This window comes from Podarcis bocagei (assembly GCF_964188305.1).
Source record: "Podarcis bocagei genome assembly, chromosome: 12".
In the NCBI taxonomy this organism is placed as follows: Eukaryota; Metazoa; Chordata; class Lepidosauria; order Squamata; family Lacertidae; genus Podarcis; species Podarcis bocagei.
In genome coordinates, this window is record NC_138137.1 from 36,164,114 (window position 1) to 36,183,046 (window position 18,933).

An 18,933-nucleotide genomic window follows, 5' to 3' on the forward strand; every position below is an offset into this window, starting at 1 on the left:
TGTGGCCAGCAGGACTAAACTGCTTCTTGTGCAACGGAACACCGTGACGGAAACCAGAGCACTCAGAAATGCCGTTTACCTTCCTGATGCAGCAGTATCTGTTTATCTACTTGCACTGGTACGCTTTCGAACTGCTAGGTTGGCAGGAGCTGGGACAGGACAACAGGAGCTCACCCCGTTGTGGGGATTCGAACCGCTGACCTTCCAATCGGCAAGCCTAAGAGGTTCAGTGGTTTAGACGACAGCATTACCTGCGCCCCAATAATAATATTATGCCGCCCATATCCTATTTCTCAATACCATATTATTTAAAAAGAGCCATTTGAAACCAAACACCATTATGCAAAAGGCATCAAACGAAGATAGCAATCTAAAACCGGCAGCTAAATGTAGTATAAAAAGCAAATATGAACAACCCAACAAATCCAATTTGGCTCCCCAAGTTTGTTTGTTTTTTAAATGTCAACATTCAAATGTCACTCTAAGCCAGGGTTGCTGGGCTCATTGTGGTTCATTGTGAATAAGTAATCTTTTGGTGCATAATGTTATAGAAATATATGGCGCGACCACACCTGGAATGCTGTGTACAGTCCCCTCCCTCACTTCAAGGAGGACATTGCAGAGCCACAACTGGCCAACTCAAGGGCTATGGTTTCAACTTAATCATACAATGATGCTGAAGCACTCGCAGTGGACCACCAGCTCATGAGCCACCAACTAGGATGGCTCACTGAACTTATTCCACTAGCACTTGGTCTTCCATCTCATCCCTCTCAGGTGAAGCCCCAAAGCAGGTGAGTTGGGACTTGGTACCCACTTACAACATGCCTCAAAATGTAGTGCTGCCTCTAAAAATCTGAACCCCCCCCCCGCCAGCCCTGAACTAGCAAACTTATTCTGTTCTGCAGGCTTTAAACCAGGCATGGCCAAACTTGGCCCTCCAGATGTTTTGAGACAACAATTCCCAACATCCATGACCAGTGGTCCTGTTAGCCAGGGATGATGGGAGTTGTAGTCCCAAAACATCTAGAGGACCGAGTTTGGCCATGCCTGATTGAAACCATATGGAACAGAAACTGTTGCACTTGTCTGCTTGTACATGACCTACCACACTAAGGAGCTAGTTAAAAGTTAAATTGTAATCATATGAGAAGCCCTCAAAACGATGCGTGGGAAAAGAGAGACTTCTAGGTTTCAGGAAACCTCTGTGATGAAAATTGTAATGTGAGTCTAATAATGATGGCCTTTTATTTGTCAACTACTGGAATAATAAGGGAAAAGACAAGATAAGTCACTTTTCTTTTCTTTTTAAAAACGCTTTAAATAGTGATTCCCACACTTTTTCAATTCACAGAGGACTTGGACTTCAAGGTGCTCTCAGCAGGAAACTTCTGCTCCAAGATGTTGGCTGTCATCTTTGCCATCAATACAGGTGTTTAGCCTGAATGAACTAGAATTAAATACTTTGAAGAGCTGATTACAGAAAAATCGGGCTGTTGGCAATGATGGCACAACAACTCCCACAGATGGAATTAGCTGAAACCTGGTCAGATGGATGGTTATTATGTAAGAGATTGCAAGACAATTAAAAAAAAAATCCTAGCCACTAACTTAATTCCGCCCCCCGTGAATTGGAAAAAGTCTACCATTACTCCATTTCCCAGTTCACAATTGTGCTACCACATTCTGTAGCAGCTTGCAGCTTCTTAGCTGTTTTCAAAGACAGCCCCACAGACAATGCATTGCAACACAGGCAACTGAAGTCAGGCTATCATTCCCATTTAGGCATTTTAATGACAGAAACGTTAAGTCTGGGAACCACTGCTTTAAATGAACTTGTTTCTTAAACTATTGCCCCGACTGACTTGTGAATACACTTTATGGGTAACAAATTAACTCAAACATCCTCTCTGCCAGCCTTGTTTGTTTTCTCTGCTGTTTTCCAATATCATATAATAGGTTGAAACTTTGTTAATCTATCTTAAAATACAATTTAGGAAAGAAACAGGGATGTAAGCACAGGCCCATTTCCTTTACCTGCCTGAGAAAGGGAACTGCACCAGGTGAGGCAGAGGTTTCAGATGCTGTGTTATCGTTTTAAAAATACAAGAGATCAAACCCACATTTGAATAACCACCAACAAATCCTTCTACACCAAGGGCCAGTTCTCAGAAGAATCTGATACATCATTTTATTCAGCCAGCTCTTTTGCCAACTGGTTTCTATACACACAGCAGCTGGAAAATATCCTGCAGCACTCATGGGAATCAACGCCACCCGAAAGTTATCTAGGGACGCGCTGGATCAGACATCACTTCATCTGCATGACAGCAATCTTCGGAAAGGAAGTTGTATGTAAACAGCAGAACCTGACCCAAATCTTAAGCAGAGTAGCCACTGAGTTTAATTTGACTAGGTGCATCTAAGCATCAGAAGTAGGGCAGAGCCACTATGCCAGCTGTGTGGCAGGTGGGTCGCAGTTGCTTACTGGGAGGGAGGTGGGAAGGTGCAAGGGAGCGGGGCTGGGTGTATGTGTGGTCAGCGCAGTGCAAATGCACTGGCAGGAGCACCATATTGGCCCTGCTGGTGTGTTTGCAACATGCTGATCTCTCTGCCTTTTCCCGCTCCCTGTAAGCAAATGCAACTCACCTGCCAGTAGCTCTGCCCCACCTACATCTGCCAAACATGGGACAGAAAGCCATGAGTTTGCATGACCAATCCGCAACACATAACCACAGCAAAGAGGTTTTCAAACTCCTTGAGTCCATGGCTCTCTTGACCAAATACAGTGGTACCTTGGGCTAAGTACTTAATTCGTTCCGGAGGTCCGTTCTTAATCTGAAACTGTTCTTAACCTGAAGCACCACTTTAGCTAATGGGGCCCCCAGCTGCCGCCACACCGCCAGAACACGATTTCTGTTCTCATCCTGAAGCAAAATTTCTTAACCCGAGGTAGTATTTCTGGGTTAGCGGAGTCTGTAACCTGAAGCGCCTGTAAACTGAAGTGTATGTAACCCGAGGTACCACTGTACATTCTTTCTGTGGCACCCCTGTGGGGCTTAGGAGCCCAGTTATGTTACCCTTTGCCTGCAGAACTGGCAGCCTCTCACCCTTTTTCAAACACCCTCTCTTGTGGAGTGTTCCCTTAGCCTCCTCTCCTTGGGAGTCCTCTGGGCAGCCGCTGCTGCCACTCCTGGTCTCTGGGCTTCCCACCACCTGTCCCAAAGATAGGTGCCATTTGCCTGCAGAGCTGATAGCCAGGGCTGCTGCAACAAACAGCTGTGCAAGCCTTTGGGAGGCAGAGATGTGAGCGGGCATCAGAGGAAGGAGGGAAAGAAAGAGGGACAGAGGCCAATGTTGTCCGCAGCACCCCTGACCATCATTCAAGGCACCCCAGGGCGCCACGGCACACTTGTTGAAAACCACTGCCATAGCACATCAAATCTTCCCAATCAGCCATGGCATCCACAGGAGGATTTTGATGAGGCCTGTGTTCTGCCAGATTTGCCTGAGATACCAACCTGAGGTGGCACTTGTCTGAGGGGAAAACCAACCAGAGAGGAAATGCACACGGAAGCGATGTACTGGCAAACAGAAAGCATTTACTTGGAGAAGAGGCTTTTGAGATTCAGGTGGAACTTACTTCCAAGGAAATTGGTTTAGAATCGCCGCCCTCAGAATAAAGCAAAAGAAGGCAGCAACAGTAAACAGTTTCAGTCTGAAGCCTCAGAACTTACGACAAGCTGCAATCGTTTGTAAATGGAATAAAAATAACTTCAACCTGGAGAACACAATGGGTCACAGGCAGGCTTGAGTTTTGCTGACATACAAAGTAGTACTTGGTCTTTGTGATTTAGCAGAAAAACCTACAGGCCCTTTCTGTGTGGGTAGGTATGCAATTATATTTCTACAGCACTGCGGGAAGAGGTTTAACAACCTAGCAGTTGTTATGCTCAAGGCAATCTGGTGGGGTGCGCCGAGCGAGACAGAGAGTTGCTCAAAGAAATGGGTTCACAGAGGTTCTCGTATTTGAACTCTCTGTCACTCTGTCCTGTGGTATTCACTAGAAAACACTATGACTAAGTGGTGTTATAAAGCACCTACCGTCTCATGCCCAGTGTTGCCAGGAATTCTAAGAAATCAAAATATCAGTGTTTTCGTAATCCCTGGTCAAAATCCAAGATAGCTTTCAAAGGTTCAGCCCACCATCGGTGATTCTGCATGGCACCCAATTATATACAAACATAAGACAAAAGACTGCACCTTGGACCCATCGTGCAAAAATTTGGCTGTAATACCTTAACAGTTATTCAAATGCAAAGCAAGCAAACAACTTTCCAAAATACGCAGCGAGAGATACATGCAGAGAAGCAGCAGAACAAACACCAGGCAAAACCAGAAAGCAGGTAATTCAAAGTAATTTGTGCTGTAATTACACAAAACGACAACTGAATAAATTGCAGATTTGTGTCGAAGGCCTCCAACTATAATGGACGTTATAATCTTATATCCACTTTCCTTAGGAGTAAGGCGCTTTGAACTCATTGAGCCTTACTTCTGAGTAAACGCATACAGGATTGCACTTTAAAAAAAAGGGGGGGGGGTCAAATCAGTGATTCTGAATGGCATCCAATTCTATCCAAACATAAGACAAAAGACTGTACCTTGGACCCATCGTGGAAAAATTTGGCTGTGATACCCTAACAGTTATTCAAATACAAAGCAAGCAAATAACTTCCCAAAATTTGGAAAACTACTTAAAATACATTTTGAAGATAGAATAGTAATTACAGTGCATCAAAATAAAACAACAAATTTAAATGAAGACTTCTTACATTTGGCACATATGAACCTTTCCGGGGTAGGAGTCCTACAAAATGCTTGGTAACAAGGGTAATGAATTTTAGGAGCCAAAAAGAGAGAGGGAAAGGTTCTAATTTTGGATTAACAGGATAGTAGAACCTGACACTTAGACCTCGAAAAGTCTATTAAAGTAGCTTTTTTCTGTCGGACAGTTGCGTTTACCTGCAATTGTGACAAGCAGCCCATTCAGCGTACCCTTCACCTAGCACTGCCTATTACGACTCTCACACTATGCTACCAAAGTTAAAATGAAGCCCAGGCTCTCACTTTTGAAGGTTGCTGAATTTTAATCTCCTGGGAGTCAGATGCAGAGTCTGATTTGGTACCTCCGGAATTTGGCTTTTCCTTTTTTCGCTTCTGTTTCTTTTTCTTCTTTTTCGCTCCCAAGTCTCCTCCAGGACTTCTGTAAAGAAATTGAGAGTTGGAAAAAGATGACCTGGTGTTGTTTTTAAAACGCACGCACCCCTCTGAAAATGTACCAAAAGTAGCTCAGGGTGGTTCTTTTTGTCATATTCAAAAATATTCCCCAAATTCTGCTTCAGAATGAAAAATTAAATTAAACCTTGGAAGAGGGGCGCATTCATGCAGTCTCTGTATTTAAAAGTGGAGCTAAATTACATCATCTCCCTCCCCAAAACAATTCCACCCCCCCAAAAAATGCAACCCTCACATGGAAGCACCTTCTTTGTAGTGAAACATAATAGAATGAGGTTCTTTGGGAAGAAAAAAATGTAAGACTTAGCTATCTGAATCGCACTGCATACACTCCCAGCATCCAGCAGAAAAGACGATATTTGAAAAATGCTGATACCTGTATCCCTCACAGCCATCTATGATATCATTATTTCCTGTATCCAGTTTATGTAGCCTCGTCTGCTCTGCACAGGTCTATTTTTACCACACCTCCACAGAATCACAAAACTGCTTTGTGGTCATCAGCGTATAACCTAATTTTAAAATGTCAACCTAGGGGGAAATGTCTTCATTTAAATGTTCGTGTCACACCATGGAATGAAAGAGATATTGCAGTCGTCCCCTCCCTTGAAGCTTGAGATCAAAAGGGATTGTGTGCTCAGTACCACAAGAGCAGGAGATTCTAAATACAGCAAGGAATTTGACATGATCACATCTTTTAAGCAGCATTATTCGCTTGCAAACCTTTCCCTGCACATCAGTGCATGCAAAAAATGGCACCGGAAACTAAAAAAGGAAATTTCCTGGTAGTTAACAGCAAAAGGCTTTCTGTGCTCTACATTTCTGGAAGATACCTGGTACTGTTATGCTTCGCAATTACTCACACACAGAGCAAATCTATTTTGGTTTTCTACCAGTTTAACTGCTATGGCTTCACCCCTCACAACAAATTCTGGGAAGTTGAGGGTAGGTTTCTTTGTTTTGTTTTGTGCAGTGGGTGGTGATGAAAATTTCCACTGGTGCTCCCTAACCCTAAACACAGAACTACAGTTAGGGTTCCTGCAGAAATAGAGGCCTCCTATTTCATTTTGAAAGTAAGCCCATTTTATCTGAAATTTCCATTAGCTAGGTAGGCCTACTATCTGGTTCCTTGAAGAATTTATGATGGAGCCTAGGAACCCAACCCTGCCCCGCAATCCTCTATCATGGTGTTGCCTTCCCAATGTTGTCAGACTATAACTACCACCATCTCTGAGTCATGTCTTCTCTGTAACATCCTCTGCTGTGAATTGGTTTCCTTTGAAACATATTGACTCTTCATATAGCCAGGGTGGTGCCCTTGAGATGTTGGTGGTCAGAGATGGAGGGAGTTTGGAGTCCAACGACACCTGGAGGCCACAGGTTCCCATTCTGATTTTATGGTCCTCCCCTTAAAACCAGGATGGAGAGCCTGTGATGCTGTTGAGCTCAAACTCCCACCATCCTAGACCACTGCTGTGCTGACTGGCGCTGATGGGACTTGCATTTCTACGGTACCCGGAGGGCACCAAATCCACCCTTACTTAATATGTCAAAAACCCTCAGCAGCAACTCAAAATATTCCTACAATGAGCTAGTTCTTGCATCCAGTGTTAGAAACTCAGATATATAAGCTAGGCGCCAAATGGCTCCTTAAAGGTTGCAGTCACCAAAACGGAATGTCTGGTTGCCATTTTGGGGCCAGGCGGCTCTAAACTCTTATTTTCCAAATGATGGACTGGTTGTGATTGATTCTCAGTTAAATATCTGGCTAGTTCAGATGACAATCTTAAGTTAGGGGAAGAGCTCTGAGAACTTGAAAGCTGAAAAGGCACTTTATCCAGGGGTAGTCCACATATATATTGGCCTATTCCTACAGGATGTGGTATTTGTCTGTGAGAGCAGTCCATATTCAATGATCCCCTGGCATGTACCTCCAGATGGTGGAGATGTCAGGCGCCATCCTGGCACCCAGGCACCTTTAACAGGTGCAAAATATGCCTGGCTAATTTTGAATACTGCATATTGCTAAACATGGTTTAATGCTACATGCATAAGCAAAGCTCATGGTCCCTTCTGCTTTGCCTGCTTGTTCACTCAGCACTAAATCATGGTTAGCATTAAATATGAACCAGCCCAATAATTTGTTCCTTTTCATGACATACAAGGTATACATTTTTCTGCATTTTGAGGAACGAGAGGCAATCAATTCCACTGTGCTTTTATTTACTGTATCCCTTCCCTCATTAGTAATTGCTGATGTATTCCTGTCATTTGCTTATTTTCTGAGGATGCATCGCTATGCTCAACAAATTTCAACAAGTGAATGGTATGATTCACTGCCCCGTAACACTAGGCAATTGATGGAACAAGACACCTTGATATATGCATACAGTAGAAGTGACAGAATCAACAGCCAGGATCCAAAAGAGCTACAACATCAATTCCATGTGCCCATATAGTGGCTCTGGACTCCTGCTGTGGCAAGTTGTTATCAAGCCCAGTGATTATGAACCTGCCTAATTCTCATCCTTGGGCACAGGTGTGTATACGAGCTGGACCTAGAGAGTAGCATAGCACAACTTTTGCCAACCTGGTGCTGCTGCTGATGAGTTACAGTACAAAACATCTGGACAGCATCAGGCTGGCAATGGCTGACCTAACAGCATGCAATTGTGTTGCACTTTAAGCAGGTCTGGGTTGGAGACCGCCCCAAACCCCATTTAACCCACCCTGAGCATATAAATGCATTTTTTAAAAAAACCAACTGAATCAGATTTGTTTTAAAATATTTGTGCAGTCGCCATAAGTGACAAGGAATTGCATACGAAGTCGTAAGGAGGCAGGTAGAGGAAAGATGGTACACTGTGTCTTTCCTCTGTGTCCACCACAAAAACAAAGTGGACTGGGTTTTTGGGGGTGGGGAGGTTAGTAGCTTTTAACAACTTCTTTACAAGGCAGACAAAGTGCTCATAACTACCATATTTTTTGCTCTATAGGATGAACTGGACCATAGGAAGCACCTTGTTTTAGAGAACAAGAACCCTCCCCCTCTGCTCAGTGCCCCTTCAGCGAAGCAGCAGGAGAAACGGAGCCCCTTCCATTTCTCCTCCCGCTTAGCTGAAGGGGCACCTACCCTTCAGCGAAAGGAACCCGAAGCCTCTGGAGTGCGGAGGGAGCGCTCCCTCTGCGCTTTGGAAGCTTCGCGTTGCTATCGCTGAAGCCAAGGAGCCTGCATTCGCTCCATAGGACGCACACACATTCCCCCTTCATTTTTGGAGGGGAAAAGGTGCGTCCTATAGAGCGAAAAATACGGTATTTCTGCTTGCCGCCTACTTGCACATTCATTTCAGCAGTGAACTTTTCACTCCAACCAATACATTTTGCACTTCTGTTTGCAGAGAGGAAAATAGGGGTTGAACACCTGATTTGTCTTCATGACAAAAAGAAAGCAGCAGCTATGCCATAGTCCCTTGGGTTAAATTAGAATGGTTGCCTTAAAAAAATGTATCTGAAGAAGTGTACATGCACACAAAAGCTCATACCAACAACAAACTTAGTTTGTCTCTAAGATGCTAATGGAATGATTTTTTAATTAAAAAAAAAAGAATGAAAAGAGAGGGGGGCGTATTTTAACCCAACCTAATTCTGATCAGGGGTATAAACATGAGTCTGGCCCTCAGAACTTTGCAAACCGATTATTTCAAACACCCCAGGGGAGAAACTGCCAGCAGCAATTTAATTCCAAACTAATGCTGATTTTTTAAAAAGCAGACCCATAGAGAGGCAGGGACATAGCCAGAGGCAACTCCAATAGTTACGGTAGAGTCAGCCTTCCTAGATGAGCTTTATAAATAAATTAAAAAGCAAGAATTTTTACAAGCCCTTACATACATATACATTTTTTTTAAAGGAAGATGGGACTTTATTCTCTGAGGGAATATTCCCTCCAATTATTAGGTAAAGCAACCCAACTTGGCTTCTAAAAATTATTTTTCACCTAGCGAAACTGATCTGCAGTTTTGTTGATGTGAAAATTGCCTATTTTTGCTGTCTTCCATCTGTCAAGGGCCTATGTGTATTGCCTAAGGATGGAGACAAATCTAGGTAACAGCTGGATTTTGTATTTTCAGAACTGGGACATTAACTATTGTATGTTTCTTCCCAATACAACTTGAAACCTGTAACACACCAAACAAGAGCCTCTTCTGAATGTCTGCTACCTCCTCCCACATTCCATCTTAAGACTGTGACTAAATGCAGATTCTACCCACAGCTCCTGCATCAGCCAACTCCCCCCACAATCGTTTACCATCTCGCCTGGTGAACATGAAAGCTTGCACACCATTTTGTAATGTTTCGGTCGACCTAATGAAGACATTGTCCTAATATGGATTTTGGAATACTGTCTTAGTTATTTGGAGCACACCAATGGTCCAAAAGAAGCATACCGGCAGTTCAAATGTCCATATGCTTTCACGGGTTGTTGACTGATCACCTGGAAGCAATTTTTCCTTACCACCAACAACCAGGCTACTGGCTATTTACAAGCCTCCTCAGGTCTAGACTGCCTGGCCTCTCTTACTACTGGCATTCAGCTCCTTCATCTGAATCACACCCTTAGAAACCTCAGTTCAATAAGCTGTGCGATCATCTACACACAGGGAGAACAGCCTTATGGGAAATATTAAGCCAAATTACAAGAAGAAGCCTTTGAGTGGAGCCTTTTTAGAGTGCCATACGTGGGTGGCGCTGTGGGCTAAACCAAAGAGCATAGGACTTGCCGATCAGAAGGTCGGCGGTTCGAATCCCCGTGACGGGGTGAGCTCCCGTTGCTCGGTCCCTGCTCCTGCCAACCTAGCACTTCAAAAGCATGCCAAAAAGTGCAAGTAGATAAATAGGTACCGCTCTGGCAGGAAGGTAAACGGCGTTTCCATGCGCTGCTCTGGTTCGCCAGAAGCGGCTTAGTCATGCTGGCCACATGACCTGGAAGCTGTACACCGACTCCCTCGGCCAATAAAGCGAGATGAGCGCCGCAACCCCAGAGTTGGCCACGACTGGACCTAATAGTCAGGGGTCCCTTTGCCTTTACCATTACCTCAGTATTACAGCACACGTTTCACATCTAGAAGTTACTGGATTCAGTCCTCTACATCTTGATTTAAAAGTACTGTTCCCTGTGGCAGCAGTCAATATTCAGCTAAGTGGATTTATGGCCTGACTCTGTCTGCATAAGGCAGCTTCATGTAGATGTCAGGCACTGGTGGTGTAACCTCAGGATCCCAAGCCCATCCAGTTCCTTATTTGGATGGACTTCAGCTGACCCAGGGGCCTTGTGCATTTCAGCTGATTTAGCACAAAGGAGGGGCATTCAGTTTAAGCAACTGCATTTCAAGAAAATTGCAAAGCAAAGCAGAGAAGATTCCATGAACAGAAAAGCTGGGGAAAACTTTGAAGAGATGTTTGGCCCATGGGCCTTAGGTTGCCTACCCCTGCTCTAATTAGTTCTTGTTATCTCAGCAGCATAGTGCAAATTGAATGATACAGCTGGAGTCTATGGAGAGCTGAAATTACCCTTTAAAGAGGATACACACAGCATACTTGTAAAATGTTTGCAAAGACAGTGGATACCTAGCAGGTCCCAGGCTTTCAAGACACCAGTGAGCTTCAGAAATCCTTTAACCAAAATGAATAAGGAGCCTAGGGGAATCATCATCCATTACAGTTTTATTTATTTAACTAAATTCACAACAGTTCTATCTAATCCCCTAAGCTGTTTAAAGAATAAAAACAAAACAGGCATTACTGATGCCAAGAGGCAATCTTAAAACAGAACCAAAACCAAGCAAGCAAGATCCAAAAAAGGAAGCCAAATTAGCCACAGAATCCATCAATTCTCAAATCTGCCTCTCCACAGAAACCAAGTGTGCCATGCTTCTGAAGTCCAGCTGGTCAGTCCAGCTACCTTTTGACCTGGCAACGTCCAATGTCATGATGTCCAGTGACTGGCAGGGGGTTGTGGCTTGGCCAAAATGGGGAGGACTAGAAGCCGTAATGAGACCCACGAGCCAGAGGTTTCCTCACCTTCCTAGGATATCACTTCCCATTAATAGAGGCCTTGCTACCAAAGTGCTTGTGGAGCAAAAATATTCCTCCATTGCCAGATGTTAAGGGGCCAAATGCACCTCCCTGAAGCAAAGCATTCCACAGTTTGGGGGCAGATACTGAAAAGGCCCTGCTCCAAGTAGATGCTGATATTAACATCCACAGAAGATGGTATTATCTGAAGCAGGACTTTGCTGACAGATCTTAAAGTGGATCGGGAGAGAGTTGTGTGGGAAAATACACCCAGGACATTTTAGCAATAAATGTGAGCGTGACAAACATACTTGGAATTGGGGTGTACTAGATCTGCAGGTCACCAAGTGTCTACTCAGTGGGCAAACCCCAAGTTTGTCTTGTATAATCTATGCATTGCCCAGAAGGACTCAGAAGGCACCTGCTAAGATGATTCAATACACCTCTAAGCATCATCTAATACTTTTGCTTCTGCCACAACTTAACTTCTTCTTTCAACAGCACATTTATTCCCTTGGCAAACATTTTACGTCTGCTGAGCAACAAGACAATCTTGTTTTCCAGCCCTCCGGGTTTATTTGTGTACTTGCCTTTAATTTTAGACAATTTATCTGAGTTAGGAAAATCTGAATGCCTCTCTTTCAAACACTAGAAGCTTTTAAAATAAATAAATAAATAAAAAGAAGCCAACATATTTGAGAAAACGAAGGGGAAAGTGTAAGAAGTGACTTTCCTTAAAGCCCATGAATCATACTTCCCATTTGCGAGATACAGGGTTAAATAGTTTTGGGTTGCAAAAGGGCTTTCCCCTGATGAAGTCAAACTGAAATGAGGTGTTTCCCATTATACACTGGACACAACCTGGGTCCAGTGGTTGGGCACATGCTGCCAAGTTCAGTCCCCGCCTTCTCCAAACACAGCTGAAAAAGACTCCTGTGTAAAACCCTAGAGCAGAGGTGGGGGGCCTTTTTCAGTGGGCAAGTTTCTGCACATTCACACAGCTCTCTCTATTCATCCAGACAGCAGGAAACATTAGCAAGGACATATTATTATTATTATTATTATTATTATTATTATTATTATTACACCTTCCTTCATCTGAAGACACCTCCTGAGCGGTTCACAACAGAAAAATACAAAATAAGAACACAACGTATCAGCTAGGCAAAAAAAAAAAAAGCCACAATCAAGGACAGCACAAATCAGGACTGGTGAGGGGTGTGGCCAGAGAGGCTGTGTGGCCTGGGGAGTGTCCTGAGGGCCACAGAGAGAGTTCTGGCCCCCAGTCTGAGGTTCCTCATACCTGTGCTAAATAGTCACTGTTTGTTACTTTTGGAAATCCTAAGCTAAGATGAATCAAGGTACGGGGCACCTTCCTATGTTCTGATGTCAATACCACAAGATGCAGTGATGGCCACACAATTGGATGGCTTTGTAAGCTCAGACAAATTTATGGAGGATCAATGGCTACTAGCCATGACAGAGGCCATGGTCTGCCCTCTATGGCCAGAGGTTGTCTGCTTCTGAACACCAGATGCTGGAAACTGCAGGAGGGGAGAGTGTTTGCAGATTTTGTACAGGCATCTATCAGGCTGGCCACTGTGAAAAGAGGATGTTGGGCTACCTGGACCACTGGTCTGATCCAGCAAGCCAAATTAGACACAGCAAGAATCCTAATTTGGCATGTGGACCAGAGGCTCCCCCACTTCCGCTTTAGTTGTTGCTTCTTGTGGCACCAATTTCAGAACATAAGAAGATGCACCAGCCATACCTATCTGCCCTACGCCTAGCATCATGTATGAAGGCAGGGTTTGCAGGTGCCACCAAACAGCTCACTGGCAGTGCCTGCAAACCGACCTTTGCACACAGTTTGAAAGCAGCGCCAATGAGCTGACCAGGAACGCCTGCAGATCCCTGTGACTTTGCCAGCATAGCCTAATTTCCTTTGCCCAGGCTCAAAAGGTTTGATCGTGAAGGTCAGGGTCTGGGCTCACCCATGATCTAAAGACACAGCTCCTTCTTCATCTAACAGATCAATCCTAAACAGGCAGATATGTGGTACATTCTCTGTAGAGAAGATAAGCTGCATCCTAACTGTGTTTTCTGCCCTTTCAAAGACCTCCTAGGTGCTGAATTTAGTGAAACCTGCATTTTCGGTAGTGCAAGTTACGCTATGCTCTGTGAGCGAGACCAGGGAACAGAGGAAGTTAGAAGGCAGCGTAACTTTGTTTATCCTTCTATGTATCTCCAACATGCCACTTCCATACCCTTTAAATGCCCCTTTTTGGTCCTGGACCTGTGCAGCTTCCACTGGCTTAACTTCCATGAGCGGTCCCTCAGCCAGCCTAAGCAGAAACATCAGGAAAAGTTATTTATGCCAGCTTAAGTTCAGCCAGTGGTAGGAGGAGATGGGACAAGATTATATTGCACATCCTAACCTCTCCCAACCTGCATACCTAGTAGGAAGGATTGGATCCTAAGTCTGTCTATCAGATTCAGGAGAGTCTGCACAGCGACACAAGTGAATCAGTCAGTTAGCACCCAACACATTTCCTATGATAGGTAGTTATCAACCTGGGAAAACAACTACTTTCCCCTCATTGATTTTTTTCAGCTGGAACCAGACACTCTGCTTGCTGTACAGTATACGTATGCATAGCAGGTACATTTGCAAAAAGAAAATATCACTGAAGCAGAAATCTCCCTGGGTGCCTTACACCTGACTGCAAGTTCGGCCCTCTGAGCCCTTTTAACTTAAATGAGGGCTTGATTGATGAATCAACCATAATATTAAAAAGCACTCTGTGCATGCTCAATGTGTTTGCCGGCTTTTACCTCTACCTGCATCAGAGCTGAGCTGTGGCTTTCAGAACCAACCACACACTGCATAAAACTCTTTGATACAAGTTTCCTCCTCCAAACCCTATCTATTATAGATTACAGTTTTTTTCTGGCTAGAGAAGTCACACGCCCTTTGCTTTACCTGCAAGAAAGACTTTGAGGGATGGGGGATGTCAGCAGGGCTACAGATAACCCACTGCAACCTAATTTCCATGGGGGTGATGGGGTGGACCACATCCCTGGGTTCTGCATCAATCCATCAGAGACTGGTACCACTCCCAGACACTTTAGCGGTGCAAACAGCCCTTCCCTCTCCCGGGGTGGGGGGCGCAAGCGAGGGGCCATATCCTTGCAGCCGGATTTAGCTCTGTGTGTATGGATGTGTGTGTTATAAAAGGCGTCCAGGGCCAACTCGATCTGCACTGAGGGACGTTGACGGCGCCCTTCTGAACGGCAGACAAACGGCTGCAAAACACGAGAGACTGTCCACAAAGGAAGCACGCGGGAAGGTGGGGGGAGAGAAAGAGGCAACCGCGGAAGGGGGGCGGCTGCGGCGGCGAGTGCAGAGGGCGGCCAGGCCACCTTCCCAAGCAGACTCCCTTGCTCGCCAGCTGCAGCAAATGCCAGGCCGAGGGCCGGGCGAGGGAGGCGTCGGCTCCGCGTGGAGCGACCCCGGCTGGCACACTGCCTCCTCCGCGGCCACCCGGCAGCTGCAGCAAGAGCAGCAGAAGCCGCCGCTGGGCCCCGCGCCCCTCCGCCCGCCCAAGGCGCGCAGGGGAGCGGCTCGCTCTGCCTTCCCACCTCACACAAAAGCGGCGGCCGAGCGCGAGGCGGCCGCTGGCACCCGCGTGGCCTGCGCGCTGCCTCCCGCCTGGGCCGCCGCCGCCTTCCCCGGGCCACGCCGCGCGCCGCCAATGCCGCAGGGAGCCGTCGACGGAGCTGGCCGCCCACCCACCCACCCGCGCTGCCGCTCGCCAGGCCGGGCCCACCCGGGCTCCGGCGCCGGGCTGCAGGCGAGGCGAGCGCAGCTGCGCCGGGCTGGGCGGAGGAGGGTGGCGTCCCTACCCTTTGGAGTGCTCCGTCTCCTCTTCATTGTCGCCGTCGATGCCGCAGGTGTCCTGGTCGTCCAGCTCGAGGCTCTGCTGGCTGGCGGCGGACTCGCTGTCCTCCGCCATCACGGGGGGAAGGTGGGGGGGGAGGGAGGGAGGAGGGACTCGCCGGCACAAGCCTATGAAAGGCAACCAGCTTGGGCGCGCAAGGCGGCGGCGGCGGCGGCCGGAGGAGCTCCCTCTAGCTGCGGGCCTCCCCCCCCGTCGTTGCTCCGCCTTCGCTCGTCGCCAGACGCAGCCCGGGGAGCGAGACGCCCCCTCGCCGGGCGGCCGCCCCAGCTGACCAGGTGAAACGCGGGGGAGGCGCTCCCTGCTCTCCATCCTCCGGGCTCAGGATTGCAAGGCTGGCTCGAGCGCAAGCGACTCATCCGCTCCTGAAGTTTGCTGAACCCGCACCCATTTGTAGTGTTAACGGGCACGTGCGTTTTAAGACTCCTGGCTTTGCTTATATGCTAATAAATGTTATATTCGCAATCGGCTCGGTCTTCTCATTCATCATATATATATTCATCATCAGGTATATATATATGATGAATGAGAAGACAGAGCCTATACAATATACAAATTTGCGTAGGCTTTTAGACATATATATATATATATATATATATATATATATATATATATATATATTGCCTGCGCAAATTTGTATATTTTTAACGTGGGATTTTATTACCTAGATGCGTTTTAAAACTGCTGGTTGTATTTTAATAAATTTTATGTCGACTTGTTTTTAATGTATGGGTTTACCGGGGTTAAATGAATATTCCTTATTGTTTTATGTAAACGGGTCAGATGCTTTTGTTGATTAAGAGGTATGCACATATTTTTAAATGAATAAATATGCACAATTAAAAAACATTCTAGAAGTGGGGAAGATGAATAATGTACATTGTTTCCTTTGGAGCTATGCATGCCTGTGTGGCAGCACCTCTTCAACTTAGCAGAGGTGTTTGCCTGTTTTCTCAAAGTGTTGGTGCTGATTTTTAAAACCCTAAACGGCCTCAGTTCCTGGTATACCTGAAGGAGAGTCTCCACCTCCATCATGCAGCCCAGACACTGAGCTCCACCTCTGAGGGCCTTCTGGTGGTTCCCTCACTGCAAGAAGTGAAGTTACAGGGAACCAGGCAGAGGGCCTTCTCGGTGGTGGCACCCTCCCTGTGGAACGCCCTCCTTTCAGATATCAAGGAAATAAACAACTATCTGACTTCCAGAAGACATATGAAGGCAGCCCTGTTTAGGGAAGTTTTAATGTTTGTTGTTGTTTTTCCTGTGTTTTTGTTGGCAACCCAGTCAGATGGGCAGGGTATGAGACATAAATTTATATTAATATTACCCATGGTTTTTATGTTGGGGAAAGTCCTGCGCAGGCACCCCATTGCACGGGTGGTGGTGTCCCCAATCCTGAGCTCTGTATGGTTAACAGATGGGGCTTCATGTGGCCATCTGCATGTGTACTGGGTCCACTGGACTGGGGACAAAACATTCCACCCATTGTGTGAAATTAAGCCTGTTTTAGAGAAAATTCACAAGGATGAGGCTGGACTAAGAAGAGCCACTAAGCAAAAGCCTATCAAATTCCAGCATCTTGTTCCCCCCAGTGGAAAGCCACAAGCAGGAACTGAGTGCCCTGGTCCTCTCCGACTGCTGCTATTCAGCAGCTATTCAGAGGCACCTGGTCCTGGAGGTAACATAATACAGCTACTGTGACCAGCATCCATTGATAGCCAATGGATTTACCCAATCTGCTTTTAAAGCCACATGTTGGCCATCAACACACCTTGCGGTAGCAAATTACAACATTTAACTGTGCAGTGGCTAGGCAGATGGGATGCTCCATTCTATCTCTCCCCAACCGCCCACACGATTAACTGTTTTTTTTCTCCTCTAGCAGCTAGCCAGCAATCTTCCCCTGCTTCACATACCCTACTTAAGTGCACACCTACAAAGAGTATTAGGTTAGTGGGCACACGGAACAGGGCCTTCTCAGCAGTGGCCCTACAATTATGGCATTCAGTTCTGCACAAAGTTAGGCAGGGTCCATTCCTTAACATGTTTAAATAGGGTGTGAAGGCCTACCTTTTGACAGTTGCTTTTAAATCGCTAGTCTGGTGCTAGTTTATGCTGACCTTAGTCATATTCTGTAACAGTTAAAATGCAGTGACATGTCTGTTTTTAATCTGATTTTAAAATTATATTATGGTTTGCTTGTATGCATTATTATTATCAATTAAATTTGTATACTGCCCTTCGTCCGAAGATCTCATGGTGTGGTTCACAGCATAAAAATACAAAATACGTAACAAAAACAAGAACTAAACAAAACAAAAAAACCAAACCCAACACATTTAAAAGGCCATAGAATGCTAATCAGCCAAAGGCCTAGTTGAAGAGGAATGTTTTCACCCGGCGCCTAAATAGGAATAATGAAGCGGCAAGGTGAGCCTCCCTGGGGAGAGCATTGTGCAAACAGGGAGCCACTGCAGAAAAGGCCCTTTCTCATATTGCCATCCTCCAGATCTCTCATGGAGACGGCACATGAAGAAGGGTCTCAGATGATGGTCGCAGGGTCCAGGTAGGTTCATAAGGAGAGGTAGTCCTTGAAGTATTGCAGTACTGAGTCATTTAATTGGGCTTGAAAACTAATTGGCAGTCAGGCCAGGATTGGTGTAATACGCTCAAACCATCTTGCCTTGCTGAATTTTGCACCAGCTGAGGTTTCTAAACTGTCTTCAGAGGCAGCCCCACATATAATGCATTACAGTATTCTAACCTAGATGTTATCAGAGCATAGACAACAGAAATTAGGCGATCCCTGTCCAGATAGGGGCACGGCTGGGCTAAAGCTGAGCCTCAAGTGACAGCAATGGATCCATAAGTACCCCCAAGCTACATACCTGCTCCTTCAGAGGAAGTGTAACCCATCAAGAGCAAGCAAACCTCCCATCCATCTGATCTTGGGAACCACCCACCAACAGTGCCTCATCTTATCTGGACTGAGCTTTAGTTTGTTGTAAACAACATGTTTGTAAATCACTTTGGGAAGCATTTTGTTTGAATCTATGAATCTTTTGAAGAAATAATACGTGCTTCTCTTAGTGACTCTCTTATTGTTATCAGGTTTCTGTGTTAAAGAGATTTGATTTCTTAAATTAGGATCATTGCTTTTGTTTGGGTAGCTGTTTTATCCCCGAGAAGTGCCTCATTTGTACACACTAATTACATCCTGTTCGTTAACAGCCTTTGCTTGAAATTAAAAAACTGCCAGAAATAAGCTCCCGAAAAGCACAGTGGAGCTGGTGCCGCCGTTTATTGAGCTATAACCTGGTCCTTGGTGGGTAACTGAGGGTTATTGCCGAGAGTTACTATCAAAAAGACTGCTGGCCCAATTAATTTCAAACACTGCTCCTTGTGCCAGCATCTAGGTCAAAAAGACAACAGTGGCACTTTCAAACGGCTCTCTGGAGAAGCAGAATGCCATCGCAAGGAAGGAGAGGCAAAGTTCAGATTGTTTAGGTGTTGTAGGCATTGCATCCATCCATCCATCAATCAATCAATCAATCAATGATTGCATCACTTATGTGTGATTAACAGGGGAGCTGCTTTAAATACA

At 45.6% G+C, this 18,933-nt stretch overlaps 1 protein-coding gene across 4 annotated transcripts in view; it reads right to left on the reverse strand.

Annotated features, from left to right (window-relative positions):
* Positions 1-15,404, reverse strand: part of NMT2 (N-myristoyltransferase 2) — a 30,818-nt gene extending 15,414 nt beyond the window's left edge. For 2 of the 4 annotated variants that reach the window (XM_081163246.1, XM_081163245.1), the window contains exons 1-2: positions 15,280-15,404; positions 5,190-5,266 (exon numbers count right to left, since the gene is read on the reverse strand). In XM_081163246.1, coding sequence (XP_081019372.1) covers positions 5,190-5,266; positions 15,280-15,307 — 105 coding nt within the window. In that variant the 5' untranslated portion in view covers positions 15,308-15,404. Of the gene's footprint in view, positions 1-5,130; positions 5,267-15,279 lie in introns of all 4 variants that reach the window. The other 2 variants (XM_081163244.1, XM_081163243.1) reach the window with 1 other exon arrangement.
* Between the last annotated feature and the right edge of the window lie 3,529 nt (positions 15,405-18,933).